This window comes from Microtus pennsylvanicus, chromosome 6 (genome assembly GCF_037038515.1).
Source record: "Microtus pennsylvanicus isolate mMicPen1 chromosome 6, mMicPen1.hap1, whole genome shotgun sequence".
NCBI lineage: Eukaryota > Metazoa > Chordata > Mammalia > Rodentia > Cricetidae > Microtus > Microtus pennsylvanicus.
Genome location: NC_134584.1, coordinates 87,608,792 through 87,634,046, shown reverse-complemented (window position 1 = coordinate 87,634,046; position 25,255 = coordinate 87,608,792). Strand labels below are relative to the sequence as shown.

At 40.5% G+C, this 25,255-nt stretch overlaps 2 protein-coding genes across 2 annotated transcripts in view; one reads left to right on the top strand and one right to left on the bottom strand.

Moving 5' to 3' along the window:
• The window catches only part of Vps35 (VPS35 retromer complex component), a 31,554-nt gene extending 25,318 nt beyond the window's left edge, over positions 1 to 6,236 (top strand). Inside the window, exons 14-17 of the mRNA XM_075976765.1 lie at positions 3,145 to 3,324; positions 3,903 to 4,142; positions 4,677 to 4,820; positions 5,318 to 6,236. Coding sequence (XP_075832880.1) covers positions 3,145 to 3,324; positions 3,903 to 4,142; positions 4,677 to 4,820; positions 5,318 to 5,497 — 744 coding nt within the window. The 3' untranslated portion in view covers positions 5,498 to 6,236. The remainder of the gene's footprint in view (positions 1 to 3,144; positions 3,325 to 3,902; positions 4,143 to 4,676; positions 4,821 to 5,317) is intronic.
• A 12,094-nt stretch (positions 6,237 to 18,330) lies between these two features.
• On the bottom strand, positions 18,331 to 19,269 carry LOC142852926 (olfactory receptor 7C1-like). Its single transcript, XM_075977902.1, has one exon. The coding sequence runs from the start codon at positions 19,267 to 19,269 to the stop codon at positions 18,331 to 18,333; it is 939 nt and encodes a 312-aa protein (XP_075834017.1).
• Between the last annotated feature and the right edge of the window lie 5,986 nt (positions 19,270 to 25,255).

The following is a 25,255-nucleotide window of genomic DNA, read 5'->3' as shown; positions in this document are numbered from 1 at the left end:
GTTACTATAACAATAAAAGTGGCCATATTAAGAAGCTGCAATGATCAAAATGGCATAGTACTAATAGAAATCCATCCAAACAGACCAAAAGAACTGAAGAATGATCCAGAAAGCCAATCATGTGTGATCAGCTTATTTTTGTTTTTGACTTTTTCAAGACAGGGTTTCTCTGTAGCACAGACTGGCCTCAAACTCAAAGATCTGCCTGCCTCTGCCTCTGGAGAGCTGGGATTAAGAGCATGAGCCACCATGGCCTTCTCTTAATCATTATTATTATTATGCCAGAAAGACAAGGGGGGGAAGCACAGGCTTTAATAAATGGGGATGGGAAAACTGGATGTCTACTTTTTAATGGAATGAAATTAGATCTTTGTCTCCTCCTGCCCCCTAACTCAAAATGGCTTAAGAAATGGTCTTGTCGCCGGGCGGTGGTGGCGCACGCCTTTAATCTCAGCACTTGGGAGGCAGAGGCAGGCAGATCTCTGTGAGTTCGAGGCCAGCCTGGTCTACAAGAGCTAGTTCCAGGACAGGAACCAAAAAGCTACAGAGAAACCCTGTCTCAAATAAAAAAAAAAAAAAAGAAGAAGAAATGGTCTTGTCATTGATTTCTTTTTCTTTTTAAAGGGGAGAGTACTAAAAAGCATGGGCAACAAAAGTAAAATTGGACAAATGGGTTGTATAAAACTAAAACATTTTATAAACCATACATTTGAAAAGGAGGGCTAGTTCTAAAATAAGGAACGCTGAACTGGAGAAATGGCTCAGTGGTTAAGAGTGCTTGTCACTCTTGCAGAAGACCTGGGTTTGATCCTTAGAACCCACATGGTCGCTCACTACTATCTTTAACTCCAGTTATGAGTTTTCTGGTTCCTCTTCTGACCTCTATGGGCACCAAGCATGCACATAGTGTACTTAACATACATGAAAGCAGAGCACTCATTCATACACATAAAATAAAAATAAATCTTAACAGCATATAAAACAAAATAAGGAACACAGTTCAACAGTAAGAAAATAAATAATTTGATCTAAAAATGGGTGAAGGATGCCAGCCAGGATGAATGGAACCCTGTCTCTAAAACAACAAATAAACAACAATGGACCTGAGTACAAATTTTTCCAAGGAGTAGTTACAGATGGCAGATGGGTCCCTGAATAGATGCTGAATATTATTAGTTTGAGGGAATTGCAGATAGAAAGTTCAGTGATGTATGGCTCATCTTTAGTGGACTACTATCAAAGAGACAGGAGAATGGCTGGGAATGTAGCCCCCTTGTTAGGTTACCTGCTCTGTGTGTACAAGACTTTAGGATTAGTCTTTGGCATCACAAACAAACAAATGGAACATGGCGCGGAACACTGTTTGTGAGAATGTAAATAAGTTAGTACAGCCACTACAGAAAGCAGTATGGAGACTCCTCAGACATTAACAGTAGGGCTGAAGTGTAGCTCTTAACATGAACCAGGCCTGCAGTTTGCTTCCCAGCAGCTCTTCCCTTCAAATAGAACTGTCACACAATTCCAACAAAGTACCAGAATGGCCAAACACATCAGTGATGAATAATGTGAGTGTACACACATATGAGTGCATAGATATACTGGAACATTATTCATCCCTAAAATGAAAGAAACCCGGCCTTTAGTGACAGCGTAGGTGGTCCTGGAAGACAGTATACTGAGTGTAATAAACTAGTTACCTCACATGTCTAATGGAAAACTGCCAGTAGTAGACCAGTGGCTGGTAAATTCTACAGTGTTATCAGATGAAGAATTTGGGGGACCAACAAAAAAGAAAAAGGGAAAACAAGGATTTGAGACCCCTTTCCCGAAATAGCAACTAGCATTTATATTGCAACAAGAACTATATACTTGAATTCCTGCATTTAATCTTTTTTAACAAGTCTTACTGTCATCTTTTAAAAGCAAAGAGAAATTAATGATTTTACAGAAGTTTGAATGGTATAACGCTGGTATTTACAACTTTCTAGAAATTAGATTAGCGGAGGGAAAAGGAAAACAGTTTTCAGCAATGGCAATGTTATATTGAGAGTGTAATCTAATATGGTAGAAATGTGAGCTACTGTATTTTTAGTAAACTGCCAGTGTAACTATAGTGTTAAAAATATAGTAATTCTTCTAAGATTTTACACTCAGGAAATAATCAGGGAGTTTTTTAAAACTCAGTTCCATTTGCCATGGTATACATGTGGAGCGTGAAGGACGGGTTTATGGAGTTGGTTCTCTCCCTCCACCTTTCAGGGGCTCCAGAGTTGAGCTCAGGTTGTCTGGCTTCTGTGGCAAGTGTTTGTACCTTTCTTGATAGCACTGGACACATAATTAGGCTCTTAAACCTTTGTGTATACTGACCATTCAGAACATTTTTAAAGGGGAACAGTATAACCACATAGACTATAAGTGAGGTGATGGAATAGTTTCTTGTTAAAATAATATTAAATAACTTAGGGAGCTGGAGAGATGGCTCAGAGGTTAAGAGCATTGCCTGCTCTTCCAAAGGTCCTGAGTTTAATTCCCAGCAACCACATGGTGGCTCACAACCATCTGTAATGGGGTCTAGTGCCCTCCTCTGGCCTGCAGGCATACACACAGACAGAATATTGTATATATAATAAATAAGTAAATAAATATTTAAAAAATATTAAATAACTTAGTATTATGAGGAAACTTGTTTTGACAGGAAGTTGCATACAAAACATTGTAGTATGAACCCAGTTTTAACTATTTTTCAATGATATGCTTTAAAACAAATAGACTGCAAACTACACAGTTCTCTCTCTTATATTTACATAGGAAAAATGGACAGGGAGACATTAACAACTGTGTTACCAGGAATGATTCTATTTTCCAAATTCTTGTGTGTATTTTCCTCAACTTAAGGATGTGTTTCTTTTCTGATCAAAAAAAACAAATATTAGATCTCCATAAATTTTAGAAACAGCAGCTTTAGATGTGTTTAGTTTTTAAGGAGATGTCGTGTTTGGTTTACTTGTGTGTTTCATAAATGAGAGAGAAGAAAAAGGACTTAAAAACTGAACTTCAGTGCTTTTGCTTAGAGGCTACTTTAGAATTTTTCAATAAAATGAACAAATTGATCTTGAACTCAGTATCATGTTTTTGCTATTTTAGGATGACAAGTGGGAAAAGAAATGCCAGAAGATTTTTTCATTTGCTCACCAGACTATTAGTGCTTTGATCAAAGCTGAGCTGGCTGAATTACCGCTGAGACTCTTTCTTCAAGGAGCGCTAGCTGCTGGAGAAATTGGCTTTGAAAATCATGAAACAGTAGCATATGAATTTATGTCCCAGGTGAGCTCTGCCTTTCTTCATGAGTTGTCTGATCCAGTTTGTTGGGTTCAGTCACTGCTCCATTATTTTTGAGGTAATGCACTTGGTGTTCTTGGTTTATTTTATTTTATGTTATGTTATTTTTTTTGGACAGGGTCTCACTCTTTAGACCAGCCTGATCTGGAGCTCAGAGGGACCCACCTGCCTCTGCCTCCTGAATGCTGGGGTTAAAGGCGTGCTCCACTATGCCTGGCACTCTTATCTTTTAATATGTAATTAATACTTCTGACAATGTGGAAACTTTGTCATATGGTAGTCACATTGTGTAGAGCAGCAAAGCGTTGAGTTGCTGGGGACAGAAGAAACCCAAGATTGACTGACAGGTAGTGGCAAAAGTGTTTAATGAACAACAGTTTTTATGGTTAGTTCAGTTGGCAGCCTTCTGCACTGGCTTAGCTTATGCCTCTTCACTGGAAAGTACAGCATGCACCAGTGTGAACGTCCTAGACCATCTCAGAGTGGGTTTGTTCTGAAGAACTTTGGAAAATGCTCCTGTTGATGGGTGGTTCCTGAACATTCTTTGTTCTATGCTCTGCCAGGCATTTTCTCTATATGAAGATGAGATCAGTGATTCTAAAGCACAGCTGGCTGCTATCACCTTGATCATTGGTACTTTTGAGAGGATGAAGTGCTTTAGTGAGGAGAATCATGAGCCCTTGAGAACTCAGTGTGCTCTTGCTGCATCAAAACTTCTGAAGAAACCAGATCAAGGCCGAGCTGTGAGCACATGCGCACATCTCTTTTGGTCTGGTCGAAACACAGACAAAAATGGGGAGGAGGTAAGGTTCCTCTTGTCTGTTACAGGAGATAGAATTGGTAATGGGGATTGGCCACTTGGTTTTGTGCTTTGGAAATGAAACATTGGAATTCTGTGCTTGGAATTCTGACAGAGACAATTGCTTTGCTTTATTAGAGGAAATGAATGGGTAGTGAAAGAGTCTCCTATAATGATATGGTTACAGCAACTTGTTTACCACTGGTTATTATTTCCTTTGGGTTTGTTTGTTTTGAGATGGGGATATTGGTATGGAGCTTTGTTCTGGAATTCACTTTGTAGACAGGCTGGCCTTGAACTCACAGAGACCCATCTACCTGCCTCTGCCTCCCTATTGCTGGGGTTAAAGTTGGGTGTATGCCGCTATACCTGCCACCAGTTTTGTTTTTATATACAGTTGTCTGGTTTGTTTTAGGGTTTCATTTTGTTGTGTCCAATTATAGCATAAAACCTTATAGCATTGTGTATCTTTGATGGTGGGAAAATAGGACAGTTCTCATTCATTAATCCATTCCATATTTTATGCCCTGTATTTTAGCTTCATGGAGGCAAAAGGGTCATGGAGTGCCTAAAGAAGGCTCTAAAAATAGCAAATCAGTGCATGGACCCCTCGCTACAAGTTCAGCTCTTTATAGAGATTCTGAATCGGTACATCTATTTCTATGAGAAAGAAAATGATGCGGTAAGTGAAATAGCTCTCTCTATATATAGATTTGATACTTTGTTTCATTTGTGAAAATTTGACTTTGCTTAGTCTATTTGCGACCTTCTTCCATTCTCCAGAATTGGCACAGACTGTGCAAGTAAAAAAATAAAAAAATGCCAATACACATGACCAATGTGTGGGCTTCATTTGTTATCGTGCAGCAATTCAGAGTCATTCCTGAAGGCATCATCCTTTTGTAGCATTATCGTATTCATTAAGATTTTTAGGTCAAATGCAATTTTGTCTTTTTTTTTTTTTTGCTGGTTTATGTTATTTTGTATTTTGAGTTTTTAAAATTCTTTTTCTGTCCTTAATGAATAGCTAATAGTTGTTGCTTAAACTTGGAATTTTATACTCATACCTTTTTCATAATTACTTAGGTATTTGATGAAAATAATACAAGTTCCTCACAACTGTGCTACTAAATTGTCTTTTTGTGATACATGCCTGCTACAAAATTATTCTTTTTGTAGGTAACAATTCAGGTCTTGAATCAACTTATTCAAAAGATTCGAGAAGATCTCCCAAATCTTGAGTCCAGTGAGGAAACAGAGCAAATTAACAAGCATTTTCATAACACATTGGAACATTTGCGCTCAAGGCGGGAATCACCAGAGTCTGAGGGGCCAATCTATGAAGGTCTCATTCTTTAAAAGAAGACAGCTCAGCAATTCCTTTCTACCCACCAGAAAGGGCTTTACTAGGTCTCCCTTCCATAGATTGTGCCTTTCAGAAATGCTGAGGTAGGTTTCCCATTCCTTACCTGTGATGTGTTTACCCAGCACCTCCAGACACCTTCAGGACCTTAACTCACTTCACAATTGTTTAACTCTGTCTGATCACCCCAAGTAGCATGACTGATCTGCTCTTTAAACCTCTTGTGATCTGTGAAAATTGAAAGCAAAACCCACTTAACCTGGCTACTAATGGAGCTCTTTTTCCTTATTTTATTTTGTTGCATTGTTGATTGTGTATTTTCTTTATTAATGGGAGTACTAACCCAAACATACTTGTTTATTTGTTCTCTGGTCCTATCTGAAATTACTTTAAAGGACAGGAGTACTGTGTGTGAAATTCAGCTTGGGCTTTCCCTGAATGCAAGATAAAGCCTATGTGTAATATATTCCCTACAACTAGAATATATTAATGCATGTTGAAGAATTTTAAAGCACCATGGTCAAAAGCAGAAGCTATATTTTGCATATTTGGACTCAGATAGCCATTAAGAACTATGTCATCATCCTGATACATTGAAGTAATTTGATTCTATGAAATAGAAATTTTGTGACTTAATGTAATTTATGTATAACCTCCACTATTGTAAATTTATGTGAAATGCATCATAATTACAACTTTTTCATCAGTGAAATAATAAAGTTGCTGTTAACAATTTTGGATCTTTCTTGGTTTTTGTACAGATGATAAAGGGAACTCTAGTAGATTACCTGTGGGGTGCCATGTAGTCTCATACACTTATGGAATTCTCTTACTTAACTCTCGTTTTTAAGCAGTTAGTGAAAACAAGGTACCATCTGTTACTTCTCAGACATTTACAGCTAATTACCTTCTTCTAGCACACCTTCTTTTTTAGGGCGCGATGAGTTACCATAATAGCCCTAAAGGCTCTTTTCTTGTGTAGTTAACCATTGTGTAAAAGACACTCCAGAAACTGCCCAAAAACACCCACCCAGGTCATCATTGTCCAATGTAAGGGATGAATATGTGTTGCTTACATAGGGACTCCCGCATCACAGACTGCAGTGCCTCATCTCCACCAGAGTGGTAAAGCCTTACCTGGTGAGGCTCACAAGGACGAGCAAAGCTTCCCCTAGAATCTGAGTGTTATGAACAATTGCTGCCTGCAGTGTTCTCCTCCTTGGAGTTTGTCTCTCACCTACAGGGACTGCCTCCCTCGCATGGTGCTTTATCTAGAAATCACTGAGGTCTGAGGTTGCTTGGGCAGGTAGCTTACCCCATCTGCTCCCAGCTTTCCTGTACCTGTTTCTGTCTGGTCTCTTCATTTCCTTGACACCTTTGTCAGGACCTCAGCTGTGGGTCGTGGTAGTCTGGATTAGGAATTTGGGAAGAGCTCAACTTGGGTTCTAGGCTGTCACCCGAAGGTTTGGTTGTGACTGGCATCTCTGTGCACTCATATGATTGCAAGCTGGAGGTTTAGTTTCTGTCCCATGGCCCTTTCCACAGTGTGACTTATGGGTCTTTTAACATGATAACCCCGGAAAGAACAAGGGGGAGAGCACAATATCTTTTGATGACCTGATCTTGGAAATTTAGTCCATGCCAAAAAGAGAATTATACTCCAACTTTTGTTTTCTTTAAATAGGTTTTCCTTCTGTAGCACAAGCTGGCTTCAAACTTGTAATCTTCTGCCATCTTCTTCCCTCAGTATTAGGATTACAGGCCTCTTCCACTGTGTGCCCCTCTTATAGTTAAGAATATTTTTAAATTATGATTTGGGGATTTCATACAAGTATACAATATATCTTAGGCATACACACATACCCACTTTTTTTTTTTGTCCCCAAATAACCCACTGAGTGGTGAGTGCTGCCTGCATGCTTGTGGGTGTGGAACCATCTACTCGAACAAGGGTGACTTACTAGGTAGGACCTACACCCTAGAAGAAAAGTCCCTCTTCCCCAGCAGCCATCAGCTGCCAACAGCTCCTCAGTTAGGGAAGGGGTCTTATGAGCTCTGCCAACCATGCTGGAATGTGACTGGCTTGATCATCGTATGCAGTGACAGATGTGAGTTCCTGAGTGCAATCCATGCCCTGTTGAGAAGACACTGCTTCACACCCTCCAACTCCTAATTCTTCCTGTCCGCCTTTTTCTGCAATGTTCCCTGGGTGAGGGAGTTGAGGTGGGAAGTTGATAGACATGTGTCAGCACTATGAGCACTTACATTTGCATTGGCTTTTTCCCACCATAAAAAGAAGCTTCTGTGACCAAAGTTAAAAGCAGCACTAATCTGGGTATAAACAAATATTTGGAAGACAGTTGCTGTCACAGCCATGAGCTTCACAAGGCTCATAGTACCAGGCCTCAAATCTGATCCAAAAACAGTTGGTTAACACCTTAACAGTCATGCTATTATTGCTCTAGTAGGCACACCTTGCCTGGCAGGTTGGTATTGTAGCATGCAGGGTCCCTTGCTGTGTAAGTCTTTTTTTTTTTTTTTAAACACCCCATGCCCTGCCTCAGGAGCAAGCACTTTCTAGCATTATAGAAGCTAGCCATTAGGGAGGAAGTTTCCAGGCCAGTTCAGCTTGATTTCTCTGTCTTGGAAACAATGTGCGTTCTTCAGTAAGGTCTTGTCATCCTTATCATCCAGCTGTGGTGGGCAAGAGCAATGATAATAGCCTGTGCTGTTCTGAGTGCCTTGGGCCACCCTGACAAATAACTTATAGGGAAGCATCTCATTTTCATTTAATAATCATGTCTTCTCGGAACAGCGTTGTCCACACATACTGCTTCAAATTCCTACTCCCATTCTTACTTAAACCATTAGCCACCATTATACCTCCCTCTACTTTAATATCACATGAACATGTATTCTAGCCCCTAGTTAAAGCTTAACTCTGCCCTTTCGTGGATCCTTTCTGTCTTCCTGACCTGTGCAGACATTCAAAGTTAAACACACAAATCTAAAAATTTGCTTGACCTCACAGATGAGAGAGGACTTGAGGGCATTTGTTCCTGGGAGCTTGGGTTATCTCAGTATAATTTTTTTTGCATTTGTTTAAGTTTCATTTTACTTTCTGACTCAATAAAAGTAAATATGAAGCACATTTTTATTATCTACTCATTTGAGTAGTTATATTGAGGCCGATTGCATTTCCTGGCTATTGTGAATAGAGCACCATGTCCATAGATGTTCAGATGTCTCTGGGACAATGGTTCTCAGCCTTCCTAATGCTGCAAACCTTTAATACAGTTCCTCATGTTGTGGTAATTCTCCAACCATAAAATTATTTTTGTTATTACGTCATAACTGTAACTTTGCTACTCCATAAATGTAATTTTGCATTACGTGAATCATAATGTAAATATCTCATATGCAGTCTTAGGGGACCCCTGTCAAAGGGTTCTTTGATCCCCAAAAGTGTGATGACCCATTGGTGAAAACCACTGCTCTAGTAGGATTTAAAGTCCTTTGGATAACATGTCCAGGAGTGGTACAGCTGGATCATGTGACTCATCTATTTCTAGGGGTTTTTTTTGTTTTGTTTTTTTAACTTCTATGCTGATTTCTATAGTGGCTGCACCAATTTATACCCCTACCAGCTGTGGATTTGCATTTGATTTCTTGATGCCTGTTCTGACTGGGGCGAGGTGGAATTTCAAATGGGAGGCTGGTGGGAGGAGGTGGAAATTTGGGTTTTTTTTTTTGTTTTTTTTTTCTTTTCTTTATCCTCCTTTTATCAATAAAAAAATTTAAAAAAAAACACAAAATATTTATTTATTTATTTATTTATTTATTGGTTTGGTTTTGCTGTTTTTTTGTTTGTTTGTTTTTGAGACAGGGTTTCTCTGTGTAGACTTCGCTATCCTGGAACTTGCTCTGTAGACAGGCTGGCCTTGAACTCATAGAGATCCTCCTGCCTCCCAAGTGCTGGGATTAAAGTCATGTGCCACCACCACCTGGCTCAAAATAGTTTTCATCAGCATTTCCCTGATGGCTAATGATGATGCTTACTGGCCATTTGTACTTCTTTTGAGAAATTTCTTTTCAGTTCCATAGGCCTTAAAAATTATTCATTTTTGTGTATAGGTGTGTATTGTGTATGTGCCTTTCCTACATGTATGTCTAAGTAGCAGGTGTGTGCTTGGTGCCTTCAAAAGTCAGAAGAGGGTGTTAGATCCCCTAAAACCTGTTATAGGTGGTTGTGAGCCATTGTGTGGGTGCTGGGAGTTGAACCCGTGTCCTCTATAAGAACAACAAGTGCATCTAACTCATATCTCCAACCCTAACCATAGTCCCTATCTGTCTGTCTGTTTACCTACCTACCTACCTACCTACCTACCTACCTACCTACCTATCATTCATTCATTCATTCATTGATCTATCTGTGTGAGTTGTTCTTTGGTGTTTAGTTTCTTGAATTTTTTTTGTGTATTCTGGCTACTAATTCTCTTATCAGATGTATAGCTGGGAAATATTTTCTTCCATGCTCTAGGCTACTTCACTTGCTTGATAGTTTCTTTTGCTGTGTAGAAGCCTCTTAATTTCTGAAGGTTCTATTTGTAAATTCTTGGCTCGCTCTATCTGTCTGTCTATCTATCTATCTATCTATCTATCTATCTATCTATCTATCTATCTATCTATCTATCTATCTATCTATCTATCTATCTCATGTGCAATTGGATTCTTATTCAGAAAGTCCTTACCTACAGCTATATCTTAAAGAATACTGTGTGTGTGTGTGTCTACCATGATGAGTGTGTGTGTTTATACCATGATGAATGTCTAGAGGCTAGAGGATAACTTACAGAAGTCAGATCTTTATGGGAGTCAGCTCTCCTACCCTTCCACCTTGTGGCTCCTGGGGGAACCAACTCATGTCATCAGTTACCTGCTGAACTTACCCTCGGAGCCATCTTGCTGACCTCTATGGATGTGTCTTGAATACTCCCTGCTTTCTCCTCTTGCAGTTCTATACTTTCAGGTCTTGAGCTGAGGTCATGGATCCATTTGAAGCTGAGTTTTGTATCTGGTGTGTGCTAAGGATCTAGTTTTGTATCTGGTGAGCGGTAAGGATCTAGTTTTGTATCAATAGTTTTCCCAGCACCTTTGGTTTACAATGCTATCCTCCAGTGTGTATTCAACATCTTCGTAATAAACCAGGTAGATGCAGCTGTGTTTCCTTGTCTATTGCTTTAGTCTGTATCTGTGCCAGTTCCATGCTGTGTCTATGAAGGACAGCTGTGATGGTGCCTCTTGCAGCTCACTGTTGCTTTGGCTCTGTGGGGACTCTTGCACTTCCATATGAACTTTTGCTATTTCTATGAGGAACTGAGTGAGCATTTTGATTGGGAGGGCACTAAATTTGTTGATGGCTTCCATAGCAAGGCCATTTTCACCATGTCAATCCTGCCAGTCCATGAGTAGTCTTTGTGGAGATCTTTTACAGCCTTAGTTAGCTTTATTCCAAGGGTAGTTGCTGGTTTCTTTTCCCCCTCTTGTGAATGTATTTGTTGCCCTGATTTTCTTTCACTGTCTCTGTCTTTGGCATGCAGGAAGGCTACTGATCTTTGTGTTAATTTTGTAGCCTGCCACTTTGCTGAAAATGTCCCCAGTTCTAGGATATTCCTCATGTCTCTGTCTCTCCCTGTGGGCTCTCAGACCAGATGAGGGATGGTAGAGCATTGTCCATACCTCAGACATCTCTCAGAGAACATGGCAGAAGTGGAGCCATTCCCTACCCAGATCAGGCCTAGACCCATTGAACTCCATGGAGACAAAGACCATGTCATTTTAGAGTCAGTTGTGCTTTTTTTCTGCTGGAGAACTGAGTTGTCATGTGACTGGCGTCAAGTCCCTGCCCCACCGCAGTGCTTCCTCCCATGTACTTTGGTATTTGCTGCATCATTAACATTTACCTGTCCTCAATCAGGTCTGCATATGCAAATTAGGTGCATTTTCTCCCTTATTCCTTTGTCCTCCCTCCCCCTGTCTTGAACTATCTAAGCTAGCCCTGTTGCCTCAAAAACACCTCCCCCATTGTTCATACCACCCCGAGACCCTGCTTCCCAGCTCCTCCGCAACCCGAGACCTTCAGTGCACAGCAGATGATGGAACTGGGGACAGAGACCCATTTCCCCTGATTTCTACCTAGAGATAAGATAGAAAGTTCTTAACTACTGCTCCAACACCATGCCTGTCTGCTTCTCACCATGATGATCATAGACTAACAGTCTAAAACTGTAAGCAAGTTCCCAATTAAATGTTTTGTGTTATGAGACTTGCCTTGGTCACAGTAACTTTTCACAGCAATAGAACAGTAACTAAGACAGCGTTGGATATTCAATTTGGGAGCTACTCTGTGGGGTAGTGGACTACTTAGTTCTTTGTCTAGTGATGGCCTATGAGATTTTTTCCTTTCACATTAGCATGCCTATTGATGTTCTTGTTCAGGTCTGTTTGGTAGCCATATTGTTGTGGTATCACAAGTGAAGCTTCCCTGTCATTTCTAGGGGCTACAATTTGACAGCAGACTTTCTGGTCTCCTGACTCTTGCAGTCTTTCTGCCCCCCTCTTCCTAGAAGAGTCCTAAGCCTTAGATGTAGGAATTGTGTTATAGGTCTATTCATGATCAGCTGTTCTCTTTATTTTGACCAGATATGGTTTTCTGTAACTGTCTCTGTTCCAAAGGGAAGTGTCTTTGGTGAAGGTTAAGAACCACCCTTATCTGCAGGTAAAACGATAACAAATCAGAATACAGGTCTAGTAAAGTGGCAGTCGTAGCTTCTCTAAGATCCGTAACCTTGCTCTCTTAGGGTTTCTACTGCTGTGACAAAATATCATGACCAAAAAGCAAGCTGAGAAGGAAAGGTTTTATTGAACCAGCAGTCCAAGAATGGCACCACCCACCATGGGCTAGGCCCTCCCCCATTGATCACTAAATGAGAAAATGCCTTACAGCAAGGTCTCAAGGAGGCATTTTCTCAGCTGAGGCTCCTTCCTTTGATGATTCTAGCTTGTGTCAAACTGACGCACAAAACCAGCCAGTACACTAACCCTAAGTAACTGTCTAGGTTTCCCTCTTGCTGAGCAGGCCTTATGTTCAATTAGATAGCTATTGGTTACGGCTCAGATGAATGCCACTGTTGCATCCTCAGGGATATCTTACCAGTCTGTTCCTTATTGTTGTTTATGTGCATATTGGCTGGATAGGATTACAGATTGCTTTCCTCCCTTGGCAGTTGCATAGTACTTTCTGGTTTTTTGGAAGCAAGACTACAGGAAGAAAGCTTTCAGGTTAGATCCCATTTAAGACATCCGAGTCCTTTGTCTTAAATATCTGGTATCTTCAGCAATAGGATTTTACCTTCGACCTCTGAGGGGCAACCAAGGGAAACAACAATAGCATGCTATTTTAGGTAGCTGCTGCTGTGGCTCCTCTCCTCCCTACCCCCCATTTTTTTCTCTCTCTCTGTCTCTGCCTCTCTCTCTGCTCTTCTCTCCTTTCCCCTCCATAACCAACTAAATAAATATCCAACCTCACTCTGCATGGTGTGCCTATCCATCTGTCTCTTGACCTCCACATGGCTTCCTGCCTGGGACCAGCCGCCTTCAGAGACCTGCATCATCGTCTTGTGGTGTGCCCATCCATCTGTCTCTCCTCGTAGGACTGGCTGCCCCATTGAGGTCTCTCACCCACCACGCAACTCCCTGCCTGGGACTCGCTGCCCCTTGTGGCCCGCTGCAGTCACTTGAGGAACTGTGCCACCCCTGTCTGGGATTGGCTGCTTTAGGGACCTGATGCCCACTGCCTGCTACCACTTTGGGTACCTGTGGCATGGTCTCATGGCCTGCTCCCTGTTGCCACTTCAGGGACCTGCAGCATTGTCTTTGGACCCACTGCCTGCTGCAGCCACTTGGGGAACTGCAGAATTTTACTTTTGCCATAACACATATGGTAGATTTTTTCCAACTCTTTGAGGATTTTGGTTTGAGGAACATGAGCTCCAGAGTGGCTGCAGTTTGCATTTCTAGTGATGGTGAATTAAGGTTCCTTTTCTCCATGCCCTACCTAGCATTTATTATCAGCTATTTTTTTTGATCTTTGTCATTCTGCCTGTGTCTCAAAGTTGTTTTAATTTGCATTTCCCTAACTGCTATGAGTGATGAATACTTTTTGATGTCTTTCTTAACTATTTTTATTTCTTCTTTTGAGAACTTTCTGTTCAGATCACTAGCTCTTTTTTTTTAAAAAAGATACATTTCTTGATTCTGTATTTTTAGTTTTTTGTATATGCAGAATATTAATCCTCTGTCAAATGTATAGCTGATAAAGATTATCTTTCATTCTTTGGTTTCTTCTTCATCAAAAGCTTTTTAGTTTTATGAGGTTCTACTTGTCAGTTCTTGGCCTCAATTATTGGGCAAATAGAGTCCTATTCAGACACTCCTTTCCTGAGCCTCTATCCTATGTTTTCTTCTAGCTGTTGTAGCTGATTTCAGGCTTCAAAATGAGGTCTTCAACCCACTTGAATCTAATTTTTGTGCAAGGTGATAGATACAGGACTAATTTCCTTCTTGGACATATAGGATACCCAGTTTCCTCAGAACTATTTTTGTTTTTTTCTTTGAATAAGATTTTCTTTCAACTAGTGTCCCCTCTCTCCTCCCACCTCCTTCCCTCTCCTATCTACCCCTTTCCCCATTCACTCCTTCTCCATCTCCATTCGCAAAGGGACAGGCCTTCCATGGGTTTGCACAAAGCATGGTGCATTAATTGGAAGCAGGACTGAGCTCCTCCCCTTATGTTGAAGTGGGGCCAGGTAATCCATCATGGGGAACAAGTTACCAAAAGTCGGCTAAGTGCCAGGGAGAGGTCCTCCCCTCACTGTTAGAAGCCTTGCTAAGTGAACAGGCTACACAATTGTCACATACATGCAGAGGGTCTATTAATTCCCATTCACTCTCTCTGACTGTTGGTTCAGAATCCATGAGCTCCTGTGAGCTCAGGTCAGCTATCCCTGTGGTTCCCCCATCATGACTGCCCTGGCTGGTACAATCACTCCTTTTCTTCTGCAAGATTCTCAGGGCTCAGTGCAGTGCTTCTCTGTGGATCTCTGCCTCTGCTTCCATCAGTTACTGGATAGAGTATCTCTGATGACAACTAGGGAAGTCACCATTCTGCTTATAGTAGATGACCAGTTCAGGCATCCTCTTCACCACTGCTAGGGAATCTTAGTTGAGGTCATCCTGTGGGTTTCCCTGGCACCAGGTTTCTCCCTAACCCCCAGTTATCCCCCCATTAAGACATCTCTTATGTTACTCCCCCTTCCATCTTGCTGCCAGCCCACCTTCCACACCCAGCCCACCCAACCCACTCCCTCTAGTTCCCATCCCTTCATCCTCCCCAACCCCTGCCTCCAGTTTACTCAGGAGATCTTTACTGCTTTCCCTTCCCAGGGAACTCCATGCATCCCTTTTTGGGCCCTCCTTGTTATCTAGCCTCTCTAGGCTGTGGATTGTAGGTTGGTTATCCTATACTCCTAATAACCACCTATGAGTGAGTAAACTACCTTATTTGCCTTTCTTGATCTGGGTTACTTCACTCAGAATGATTTTTTTCTAGTTCCATCCATTTGCCTGCAAATTTCATGAGGTCATCATTTTTAACTCCATTGTGTAAATGTACAACATTTTCCTTATCCATTTTTAGGTTGAGGGACATCTAGGTTATTTTCAGGTTCTGGCTATTATGAATAATGCTGCTATGACCATAGTTGAGCAAGAGTCCTTGTGGTATGATTTGCATCCTTTGGGTATATGCCTAAAATTGGCATAGCTGGGTCTTGAGGCAGATTGATTCTCAATTTTCTAAGAAACTGCCATACTGATTTCCAAGTGACTGTACACTCCCATCAGCACTGGAGGAGTGTCCCCCTTACTCCACATCCTCTCGAGCATAAACTGTCATCACTGTTTTTAATCTTAGCCATTCTGACAAGTGTAAGATGGTATCTCAGACTCGTTTTGATTTGCATTTCTCTGATGACTAAGGATGCTGAGCAGTTCCTTATATATCTTTTAGCCATTTGAGATTCTTCTGTTGAGAATTCTTTTTTTATATTTGGTCTGCTAGTATTTTATTGAATATTTTTCCATTTATATTCATCTGGGATATTGGTTTGTAGTTTTTATTTTTTGTTGTGTCTCTGCCTGGGTTCAGTGTTAGAGTAATAGTGGCTTCATAGAAAGAGTTTGGAAAAGCTCCATTTTCTTTCTTTTACTTTTTATTTTTTGAATAATTGAAGAATATTGGCTTTAGATCTTCTTTGAAAGTATGATAGAATTCTTTGGTGAATCCATCTGGGCCTGGATGGATTTTTACTTGGAAGACTTTTTATTGTTGTTTCAATTTCCTCCTTTGGAATGGGTCTGTTTAGGTTGCTGCTCTCTTCTTGGATTAACTAAAGTAGTTTGTATGATTAAAGAAATATATATATATATATATATTTGGATTTTCCAATCTAATGGAGTATATGTTTTTAAAGTAAAGGAATAGTTTTATTTTATAATATTCTGAATATCTTTGGGTTCTGTTGTAATGTTTCCTTGTTCATTTCTGATTCTATTAATTTGGGTCATGCCTGTCATTTGTGTGTATGTGTGATTTGTTTATCTACTTAAAGAACAACTCATAGATTTGTTAATTCTTAGTATTGGTTTTTTTGTTTCTGCTTTATTAATTTCTGCTCTTGTTGTTTTTGTCTAAGTTGTTCTATTATCAATGAAGCCCCAGGAGTCAGATATTGGGGTGAAAACCTGATAGATCAAAGAATCTGTGGAAAAGTGACCAGCTGACCTTCCCCTTTTTACTAGAGACCCAGAAAGCATGCCTCTCCACACATCAGAGGCCAAAAAGGACCAAGAATCTCTAAGTGCCTCACTATTTCTTCCTGTGCCTCACTATCCATCTCTCTGGGTTCTCATACTTTCTATAACTAGTACTTGCCAACTAGTCACTGGCTCTGCTCCCTGATCCAAGATTAATTTTATTAACACTGTCTCAGAGGGTCACAGTACAATCAAATATCCCACAGCATTTCCCCCTTTTGTGTAAATAAAAAGAAAAGTTTTTTTAAAAAAACTTTTTAACAGCAAAACTATATACAATAAGAACAATTATCAGGTATTGGCTAAATAAAAAGGAAAGGTTTTAACCCTGGAACTATATACAATGAGAAAAATTATCAGGTAAGCATTACATTCACAATGTCCAGTTCATTTGTATTTGGCAAATTTGGAGAATATACTCTTTTATGTATCCTATCTTGGTGAATCCAAAGTTTTATCCCTAAACCACTTTCTACTATAACTTGTATTGCTAATCTAAAAATATCTTTTGACCTAAAACATTTTCTTAGATAAACAACTTAAGCTTTTAATGTCTCTCAACTTTATAAACTTAACATCTATTTTATAAGTTTATTTTCTGAATTTAGTAGCAAATAAGATGGTAAAACTATCCAATAATATTTAAAATCCATCAGAGATCTGAGAAGGATAAAATATTACCTTAGTAAACAGGATGTGCAGAGCAAACAACTTCAAAACTATAGAAATGACAGAGAGAGCTGGCTGTCTGGACAGTCATACAAAAATTCTCTGCAATTTTGGGACCTAGAATATCTGACAGACTTCTCAGTAAAGTAGGAATTTTGAAGGACTATCCTACCCTGTCTTGGCAGAGTTTGGCAGTCCACCTCCTTTGTGTCCTGCTTGTCCAATTTGGACAGCATACTGTCAACAGTCAAGGCAAGGGTACTTTTTTGCCAAGAGGATAGCTTTGCACATTAAAAGCAAACTACATATGGAGATTCTTTGATACCCATCATCTTTTTTTTGGAAGTAAATTGTTGCTGCCAGCAACAGATATATATCACAGTCATGAAAAGCCTTATACTATTAAAACATCTTGAATGCCATATTCTGTAGATCTCTGAGTGTTTAAAAGATCACTGATCTATCTAGAATACATGAGGCTAAATAAAGCTTATTTCTGTCTACATCTAAATTTACTACAAATTTGATTGTTATCTTAATTATCCTAAATAGTTTGTAATAGTAGCTTTCAAGGATTGGAACTCTGCATTATAATTTAAAATGAGTTGCATAGGTATAATATCTTGCAGCATGTTCTAACAAAAATAACCTTAAATTTTTTTTAAATTTATTTATTATGTACACAACAGTCTGCCTCCATGTATGCCCGCATGCCAGAGGAGGGCGCCAGATCTCATTACATGGTGTGAGCCACCATGTGGTTGCTGGGAATTGAACTCAGAACCTCTGGAAGAGCAGCCGGTGCTCTTAACCACTGAGCCATCTCTCCAGCCCCAATAACCTTAAATTTATATCAATATACATAAATGCATACCAATGTAAAAATATTTGAGACTAGGAGTTGCTTTTTAGTCTAAAAGTACATTCAATAATTTACTTTTATCCTATCATGCCTATATCCCTCCTTTTTTTCTTTTCAGAAAGAGATCCCCAAATCTAACCTCCTTTGCTTAATTTCTTCCCTGACCATGACCAATAACAACTTGCAACTAAACCCCCTAAATGATGACAAACATCCATAACCCACTAAATGACCAAAAACTACTCCAGACTCAAACCTAAAAATGTACAGAAAGGTAGGTGAAGATTATTTCTAGAATTAATTGTTACTCTATATGACCACTAATATCATGACAGGTACTGCAGTGGTGTTGTCCTCTGGTCTTCAAGATGGTGATGATAGGTTACATAGAAGTGCATTCAGGGCTCTCTTCATGTCCCTGTTCCTCAGGCTGTAGATGAAGGGGTTCATCATGGGAGTGACCACAGTATACAGAATGGAGGCGAGCACCCCTGCCCAAGAAGCCTGTGTCCATGTAGAACTGAGGTACACGCCTAGGCAGGTTCCATAGAACAGAGAGACAACTGAGAGGTGAGAACCGCAGGTGGAAAATGCTTTATACTTCCCTCCTGCTGTTGACATCTGAAGGACAGATGTCACAATCTGAGAATAAGAGAAGAGTATCCCAGCAAGGGGGAAAAAGCCCATGAGGCCGGTTACAACATACAACACGACGTTGTTGATGAAGGTGTTGGAGCAGGCTAGCTTGAGGAGTTCAGGAAGCTCACAAAAATAGTGTGGGATTTCCACGACGGCACAGAATGACAGTCTCAGAGCAGTTAAACTCTCAGGCAGGGCTCCGAGGATGCTTATGAGCCATGCCAGGAGAAGTAGGTGGAAACAGAGCCTAGGGCTCATAAGGACCGTGTAGTGCAGAGGGTGACAGATGGCCACAAAGCGGTCATATGCCATCACAGTCAGAAGCAAATTGTCCAGAAGTCCAAAGACCGTGAAAAAGTACATCTGTGCGATGCAGCCCACGTAGGTGATGCGCTTCCTCTGTGTCTGGATGTTCAGCAGCATCTTCGGGACAGTGGTAGAGGTAAAGCAGATGTCAGAGAAGGATAGGTTAGAGAGGAATAAATACATGGGCGTGTGCAGTTTAGGGTCAGAGACAATGGCCAGGATGATGAGCAGATTCCCGAAGATCGTCACCAAGTACAAAGACAGAAACAGTCCAAAGAGAGTGGACTGAATCTCTGGGTTCTCTGAAAGTCCCAACAGATAAAACTCTGGAATCCCTGTGTGATTTTCTGCTTCCATGTAAACGAGGTATCTGGAAAAGATAAGAAACAGGAAGACTGAACTACAGGGAACAAACATAGTAGATGTGTGTCTGCTTTAACTTGAACCCCATGCATTGGTGGCATGGGGCATTTGCACAATGCTTGCTTCTCCTTAGAGGCTTGGGCTTCTAAGTTCAGCCATATTCTCCTGTGGGTCACCTCATGTGGGACTCCTAGTTGTAACACATGATTTAGTATTCAGAGCTGCCTTCAAATACTCTGCTACCTTAATTCCCAAGATCTCCTTTCAATTACTTTTCATCTCTCATCTTTTAAAAATATACTCTTTGAAGATTTCCTATGCATACACAATGTACCGTGGCCACTTCCACTCCTCATTTCTGCCTCCTCCTCCTGCCACGTTCACCCAACACACCCCACTTCCAACCTCATACCCTCTTTTTTACAAAGCACAATGTGTGTTTTTCTTACTTCTTTTCTCTTAAAATAGGTAACTATTTTTTTTTTTTTGGTTTTTCGAGACAGGGTTTCTTTGTGGCTTTGGAGCCTGTCCTGGAACTAGCTCTGTAGACCAGGCTGGTCTCGAACTCACAGAGATCCGCCTGCCTCTGCCTCCCGAGTGCTGGGATTAAAGGCGTGTGCCACCATCGCCCGGCTAGGTAACTATTTTTTAAATTAAAATTGAACCGTATTATTTCCCTCAGCTCCCTTTTCTTCCTCCAACTCTTCCCAGGCCCCACTCAGATTCCTGGCTTCCTTTCTTTAATCGTTATTGCTATGTCTATATGCGTATGTATGCATGAACATACAGGTATAAACCACTAAGATCATTTAGTGCTACCCATATGTGCGTGGCTGTGGGTCATCCACTGAGGGTGGGTGGCACCTACCACTGGACACGCTCCTGGCGAAAAGCACTTCTTCCTCCCCCAGCAGCCATCGGTTGCCAATAGCCCTTCATAAGGGCTCAAGAATTGCTCAGATTTTTGTGCTGGCGTTTTGATCCACCTGAATTTATGCAGATCTCATGCAGATAGCGACAGTTGCTGTAGGCTCACAAGTTACTTCATATTTAGAAGGCAAGAGCTGACAACACTCCTCCCCATCTCTCCTTCATTGTTTCTGCCTTCTTTTCCACAGTGTCCCCTGAGCCTCGCCTTTCCACACACCCCTGAGGATGCAGGCTCCTGAGTGTGCAGGGCTGATAAAGATGTCTCATTTAGTACTGAGAACTCACAGTCCCCGCTTCCCAGCATGTTGACCAGTCATGAGGTTATCCAGTCATGTGACCTGTCATGAGTCCACGGTGACTGGTGCCCTCTGCAGAAAGGTACTCTTCTAACCAAGACTGAGAGCAGGTTAGGTCTGTGGATTAATTATTTAGAAGGCAGTTTGATGCCAGAACCATTTAGCAAAACAACAGTAGTAGGTTCTACCACAGGCCTAAGACTTTCCATCCATGAACTCTTGACCATGTCTACAGTACCAGGAATGAAATTCCCATATCACCATTGCAGGTGCTTCTTACTTGGAAGGTCAGTACTGTAGAATGCAGGGTCCAGTGATGGGCAAGACCCTGGATTACTTTTCTTTCCCAGCCAATTGCATAGCACCTTCCAGCATTATGGAATCTAGCCAGAAGGGAAGTGGTTTCCTGGAAGGGTTGAGATTGAGATCTATATATTCTGCAGCCAAAGAGCATGGTATCATTACTTTTAAATACCATAATAATAAAATTAATTAAAAGAAAAAGCTTAAAGTTATACTTAAATACATTTTTAATTAGTTATGAGGTCATTTAAAAAACAAAGAGAGGTGGCTCTGGAGTTAAGACCACCGGTTGCTCTTCGAGGGACCCTCTGCTTGATTCCCAACAATCACATGGCAGCTTTCAACCACCAGTTACTCCAGTTCCAGGGCATCTGATGCCTTCTTCTGGCCTCAGTGGGCACCAGCCGCACACATGGCACACAAATATACATGTAGGAAAACACTTAAATACATGTGTGGTTTTTAAAAAAATGGAACAAGTATAAAGGATGAACTCACTTCACCAGATAAATCCCGCTCTCATGGAGGCTGAGATGCTAGTGTAGCAATGTTGTCTAACCCTAGTTTATAAGAATTATTCAGACTCCAGTGAGTTAGGTCAACAGGTAAAAGTATTTTCCCTGGGGCTGATTGCCTGAGTTCAGTCTTTGGGATCCACATGGTAAAGGGATGGAACGGACACCTGGAAGTGGTCCTCTGACCTCTACAGGAGTGCCATAGCTTTCCCATAGGTAGTCCCTCTCCCAAGAAATAAATAAAATCAAAAGAACTTAAAAAAATTAACCCCGATGCTAAAGGAAAACAGCCTTCCTCATACAACCAGAGTAAGAAACGTAATTAAAGAAAAAGTGATAATGCTTCCTATTATGGGTAAAAGCCATTTAATCATTTTCTGGAGAGAAAATGACAGTATAAATTGATTGAAAAGCGATTACAGTCAAAATATGTATTGTGTATGGTTAAATATTCAAGCATAAAACATACCTCTTTATTTACTGTCGGCAGCAATGAACAAGTAATTTGTAGAAAATGGTCACATACCTGCCCAACTTTCTGGAGCTGGTGAGGTCATGAGTCTTAGAGTAAAATGTCCTAAGCCCACTTTGCTAAACTAGTATGACTTGTAACTTCATTCTGAATACTTGCCCTTGTAGCTCTCACCCTCATCAGAGATCATACCTCATCACCCCCTTTCTTTGTAGAAGAGATGGTGGAAAGACTGTAGAACCAGAGGACAGGGAAGTCTGCTGTGAGACTGTGTCTCCTTGAAATGATGAGGACCTCACACCCATGATCCCTTAACAATATGGCTGCGTAAGCAGAATCTGAACAAGCTAGCATGGCAGGGGCACGGGTCAGGAGGCTTCATCCCTAGACAAAGGACTGCCAAGAGAGGCAGAATTAGTCATCTTCAGGGACGAGCCCCTGACTGGTTATCCAGTATTAAGTAGTCAGACTTGACAGCATAGGCATACAAGAGACTTAAGTGGACTCAGCACATTTTATTTATATTTTTATGCATATATATAACAACAATTAAAAAAGACATAAATTTGAAAGTGAGTGAGGGATACATGGAAAGAGTTGGGGGAAGGAAAAGGAAGAGGAGAAATGGTGTAATTATATGCTCATTAAATATAGATATTAAAATGAATCTAGATTAAACATGCAAGTAGAGGGGCCAGGAAAAATATAGCCAATAAGGTATCAGGGGGTGAATATGATTAAAGTACACTGGCTACATGTATGAAAATGTCATACTGTAGCCGATTATTTGGAAATTATATATATGAGTAAACATCATTATAAAAGCAAAAAATACATTTCAGAGTGGAAGTGTGAAACCGCACAGCCTCAGAATGCCTGATCTAACTGTGCAGAAGTGCACTGAGGTTTATAGACCAGACCTGGTTAATTTTGGTGTGTGATGGTTTTATTTACAAATTTTTATAATAAAGTTTTTTTCTTTTTGTTTTTTCTTTTCTTTTCTTTTTCAAGATAGGGTTTCTCTTTGTAACTTTGGCTGTCCTGGAACTCACTCTGTAAATAATAAGGCTGTGCTAGAACTCACAGAGATCTGCCTGCCTCTCTCTCATGAGTACTGAGATTAAAGGCGTGTGCTACCGCCATCCAGCAATAAAGCTTATTTTTAAAGGCAAGAAATTGTAACAAGCTCAGGGAAGATTTGGGACGTTGAAAAAGATCGGCCTACAGATGAACATGTCAGACTTAGAGTGCTTACAATCACAGGAACTGTATTCATCTTTTCTGATGAGTGACTTCATCACCTCCAATCCATATCCCCAGAAACACATGGAAGCGGGGAGCGGTCAACTGTATCTCAAAAGTAACCCAAGGAGACTGTAAATGATGAAGAGATGTGTGAGCAATGAGATGCAAGGTGGATAAGAACTAGTAGGTGATGAGAAGGCGTAAACATTGAATAAAACACAGAGGAAACGCAAATGGAAACACAAAGGAAACTGAACAGAGTCCTAGGGAGGAAATGGTTTCAGCTGATGGGCAAAGAAAGCCTGTAGATATGATGTCAGGAAGACCAAGAAGCAAGAGGGATGCTGAGGGTGAACAAGCTGTAGTTAAACCCGAAGTTTCCTTTCGGTTAGTCACTCGCCCCCTTTAAATTCTTTTTGAAGCAGTGATGTTTTCTCACTTCCTAACCTGAGGCTTCAGCAGGAAGAGTTACTTCTCTGTCCTCTTATTTACCATGCTCAATCAGATGCTATCATTTTCAGATGTGCTGTGTGCATCTTACCTTTCAGAGAAGTGGGTGCTGGAGCTGATATGTCTGCTAGGTCAGGGAGGTGGTGTAAAGTGATTCCGGAACCACAGTAATGTTCTCTGCAGCAGAAGGAATTCTTCCCATCTGTGCTTGGATTCATGAACTAAAGGCAATGCCAGGATCCGGGCTGTTTATTTCGTTCCTGAAACTTAATTCTCAAAGCCTCTCATTAAATAAAAGTTTATAAATTCGTAATCTCTGGGTAATATACCTGCTAGGAATCTGGGGACCAAAGCGTTAATGACAAGGTCCCAATCAATTTTGTTCCCCTGTGGTTATTGAGTTGAGAAACTGTGCCACCTTCCCCCAAGGGTCATTAAAAAACTACTCATAAGTCTTTAAAAGGAAATAAAGAAGCATGTTATATAATGAAATGGACAGCTAATAAACAGTATTTAACATTTGCAAGTATATGAGCATTTCATGAGGACACAATCAATACTAATGGACAGAGTACAGTAAATAATAACAAGGGATTCACTGTACTGTTTCCAGGACTAGGCGGATCAGGCAGGAAATCATACGAAAGCTTTGGACTTAATCATTTTGAGCAAGTAGCATTAAAAGACTGTATCACTGAATCTAATAGTGACACAGATTACATTCTAATTACTGGAAATGTCTTCAGGAAACATCTTACCATGGGTTAGGAAACAAGTCTGAAACAGTTTAAGACTTAAATAAAATAAAGTGCCTTTTCTAATCACAATTCCTGAAACTAGTAATTAGTAGTAAGTTGGATTTCAAAAAAATTGACAAGTACTTTGTAGTTTAAAATTGTATTTACAAATAAACAATGGCCTGATAAAGAAATGGATTGAAAAATCTAAAATTACTTTGGGAGAAACAAAATGGGAAATACAACACATGAAAACTTACGGCATGAAGTAAAATCAGTCCTAAGAAGAGTATTCCTATTAATAAATACTATCATGACGAAGTAGAGATGGCACAAGGAAACAACCTCATACCCCAATGAAATACAAAAAGAACAAACATCCCAGATGATTTCAGAATAAAGAAAAATTCAAATTATAAAAATATGAATAGTGTGCCTGCTACCTCGCAAGACTTCATGACACCACCCTCTTTCCTTTGATGGATGCAATGCCACCGGATGAAGGAAGATGCAGAAGCATTGTAAGCACAGCCAGCACCCAGGAGGCCAGGAGAATGTTGGAGGCATACATTGCCACAGGACTGACTCGAGCAGTCTTCGTCCAGGTGCCTTTGAGAAAGTTGGTATGAGGTGTGACCACAGAAAGAGGAACCAGATCTTCTTCCAGACTGTAAACCTGAACAAACTGTGGACATGGTCAGTGAGCAGACATCTTTCATTGTTGCTATGGTGAGATCCTGATACTGCAAAGTTCTGGGGAAGAGAGAGTTCCTAAGCACTTGTCACCATGAAGGCCAAATTCTTCAGCAGAAGGGCTGAAGAGAAGATGAAGTTGGATGTGCCTGGCTTGAAGCCACACAGGCAGGTTAAAACACTGACTAAAATAAGGTCTAGTAGAAGCAGTACAAAACCTTATCAATCTGAGCTGTTTGAAAGTGTAAACAGATTTGATAAAACTTTGCTAGATACACTAGGAGAAGAGTAAAATAGAGTGAATCATAAATAAAATAAGTACAACACCAGAAATCTCTG

Coding starts and splice junctions, on each gene's coding strand:
- LOC142852926 (XM_075977902.1), bottom strand. CDS start 19,269: ATGGAAGCAGAAAATCACACAGGGATTCCAGAGTTTTATCTGTTGGGA.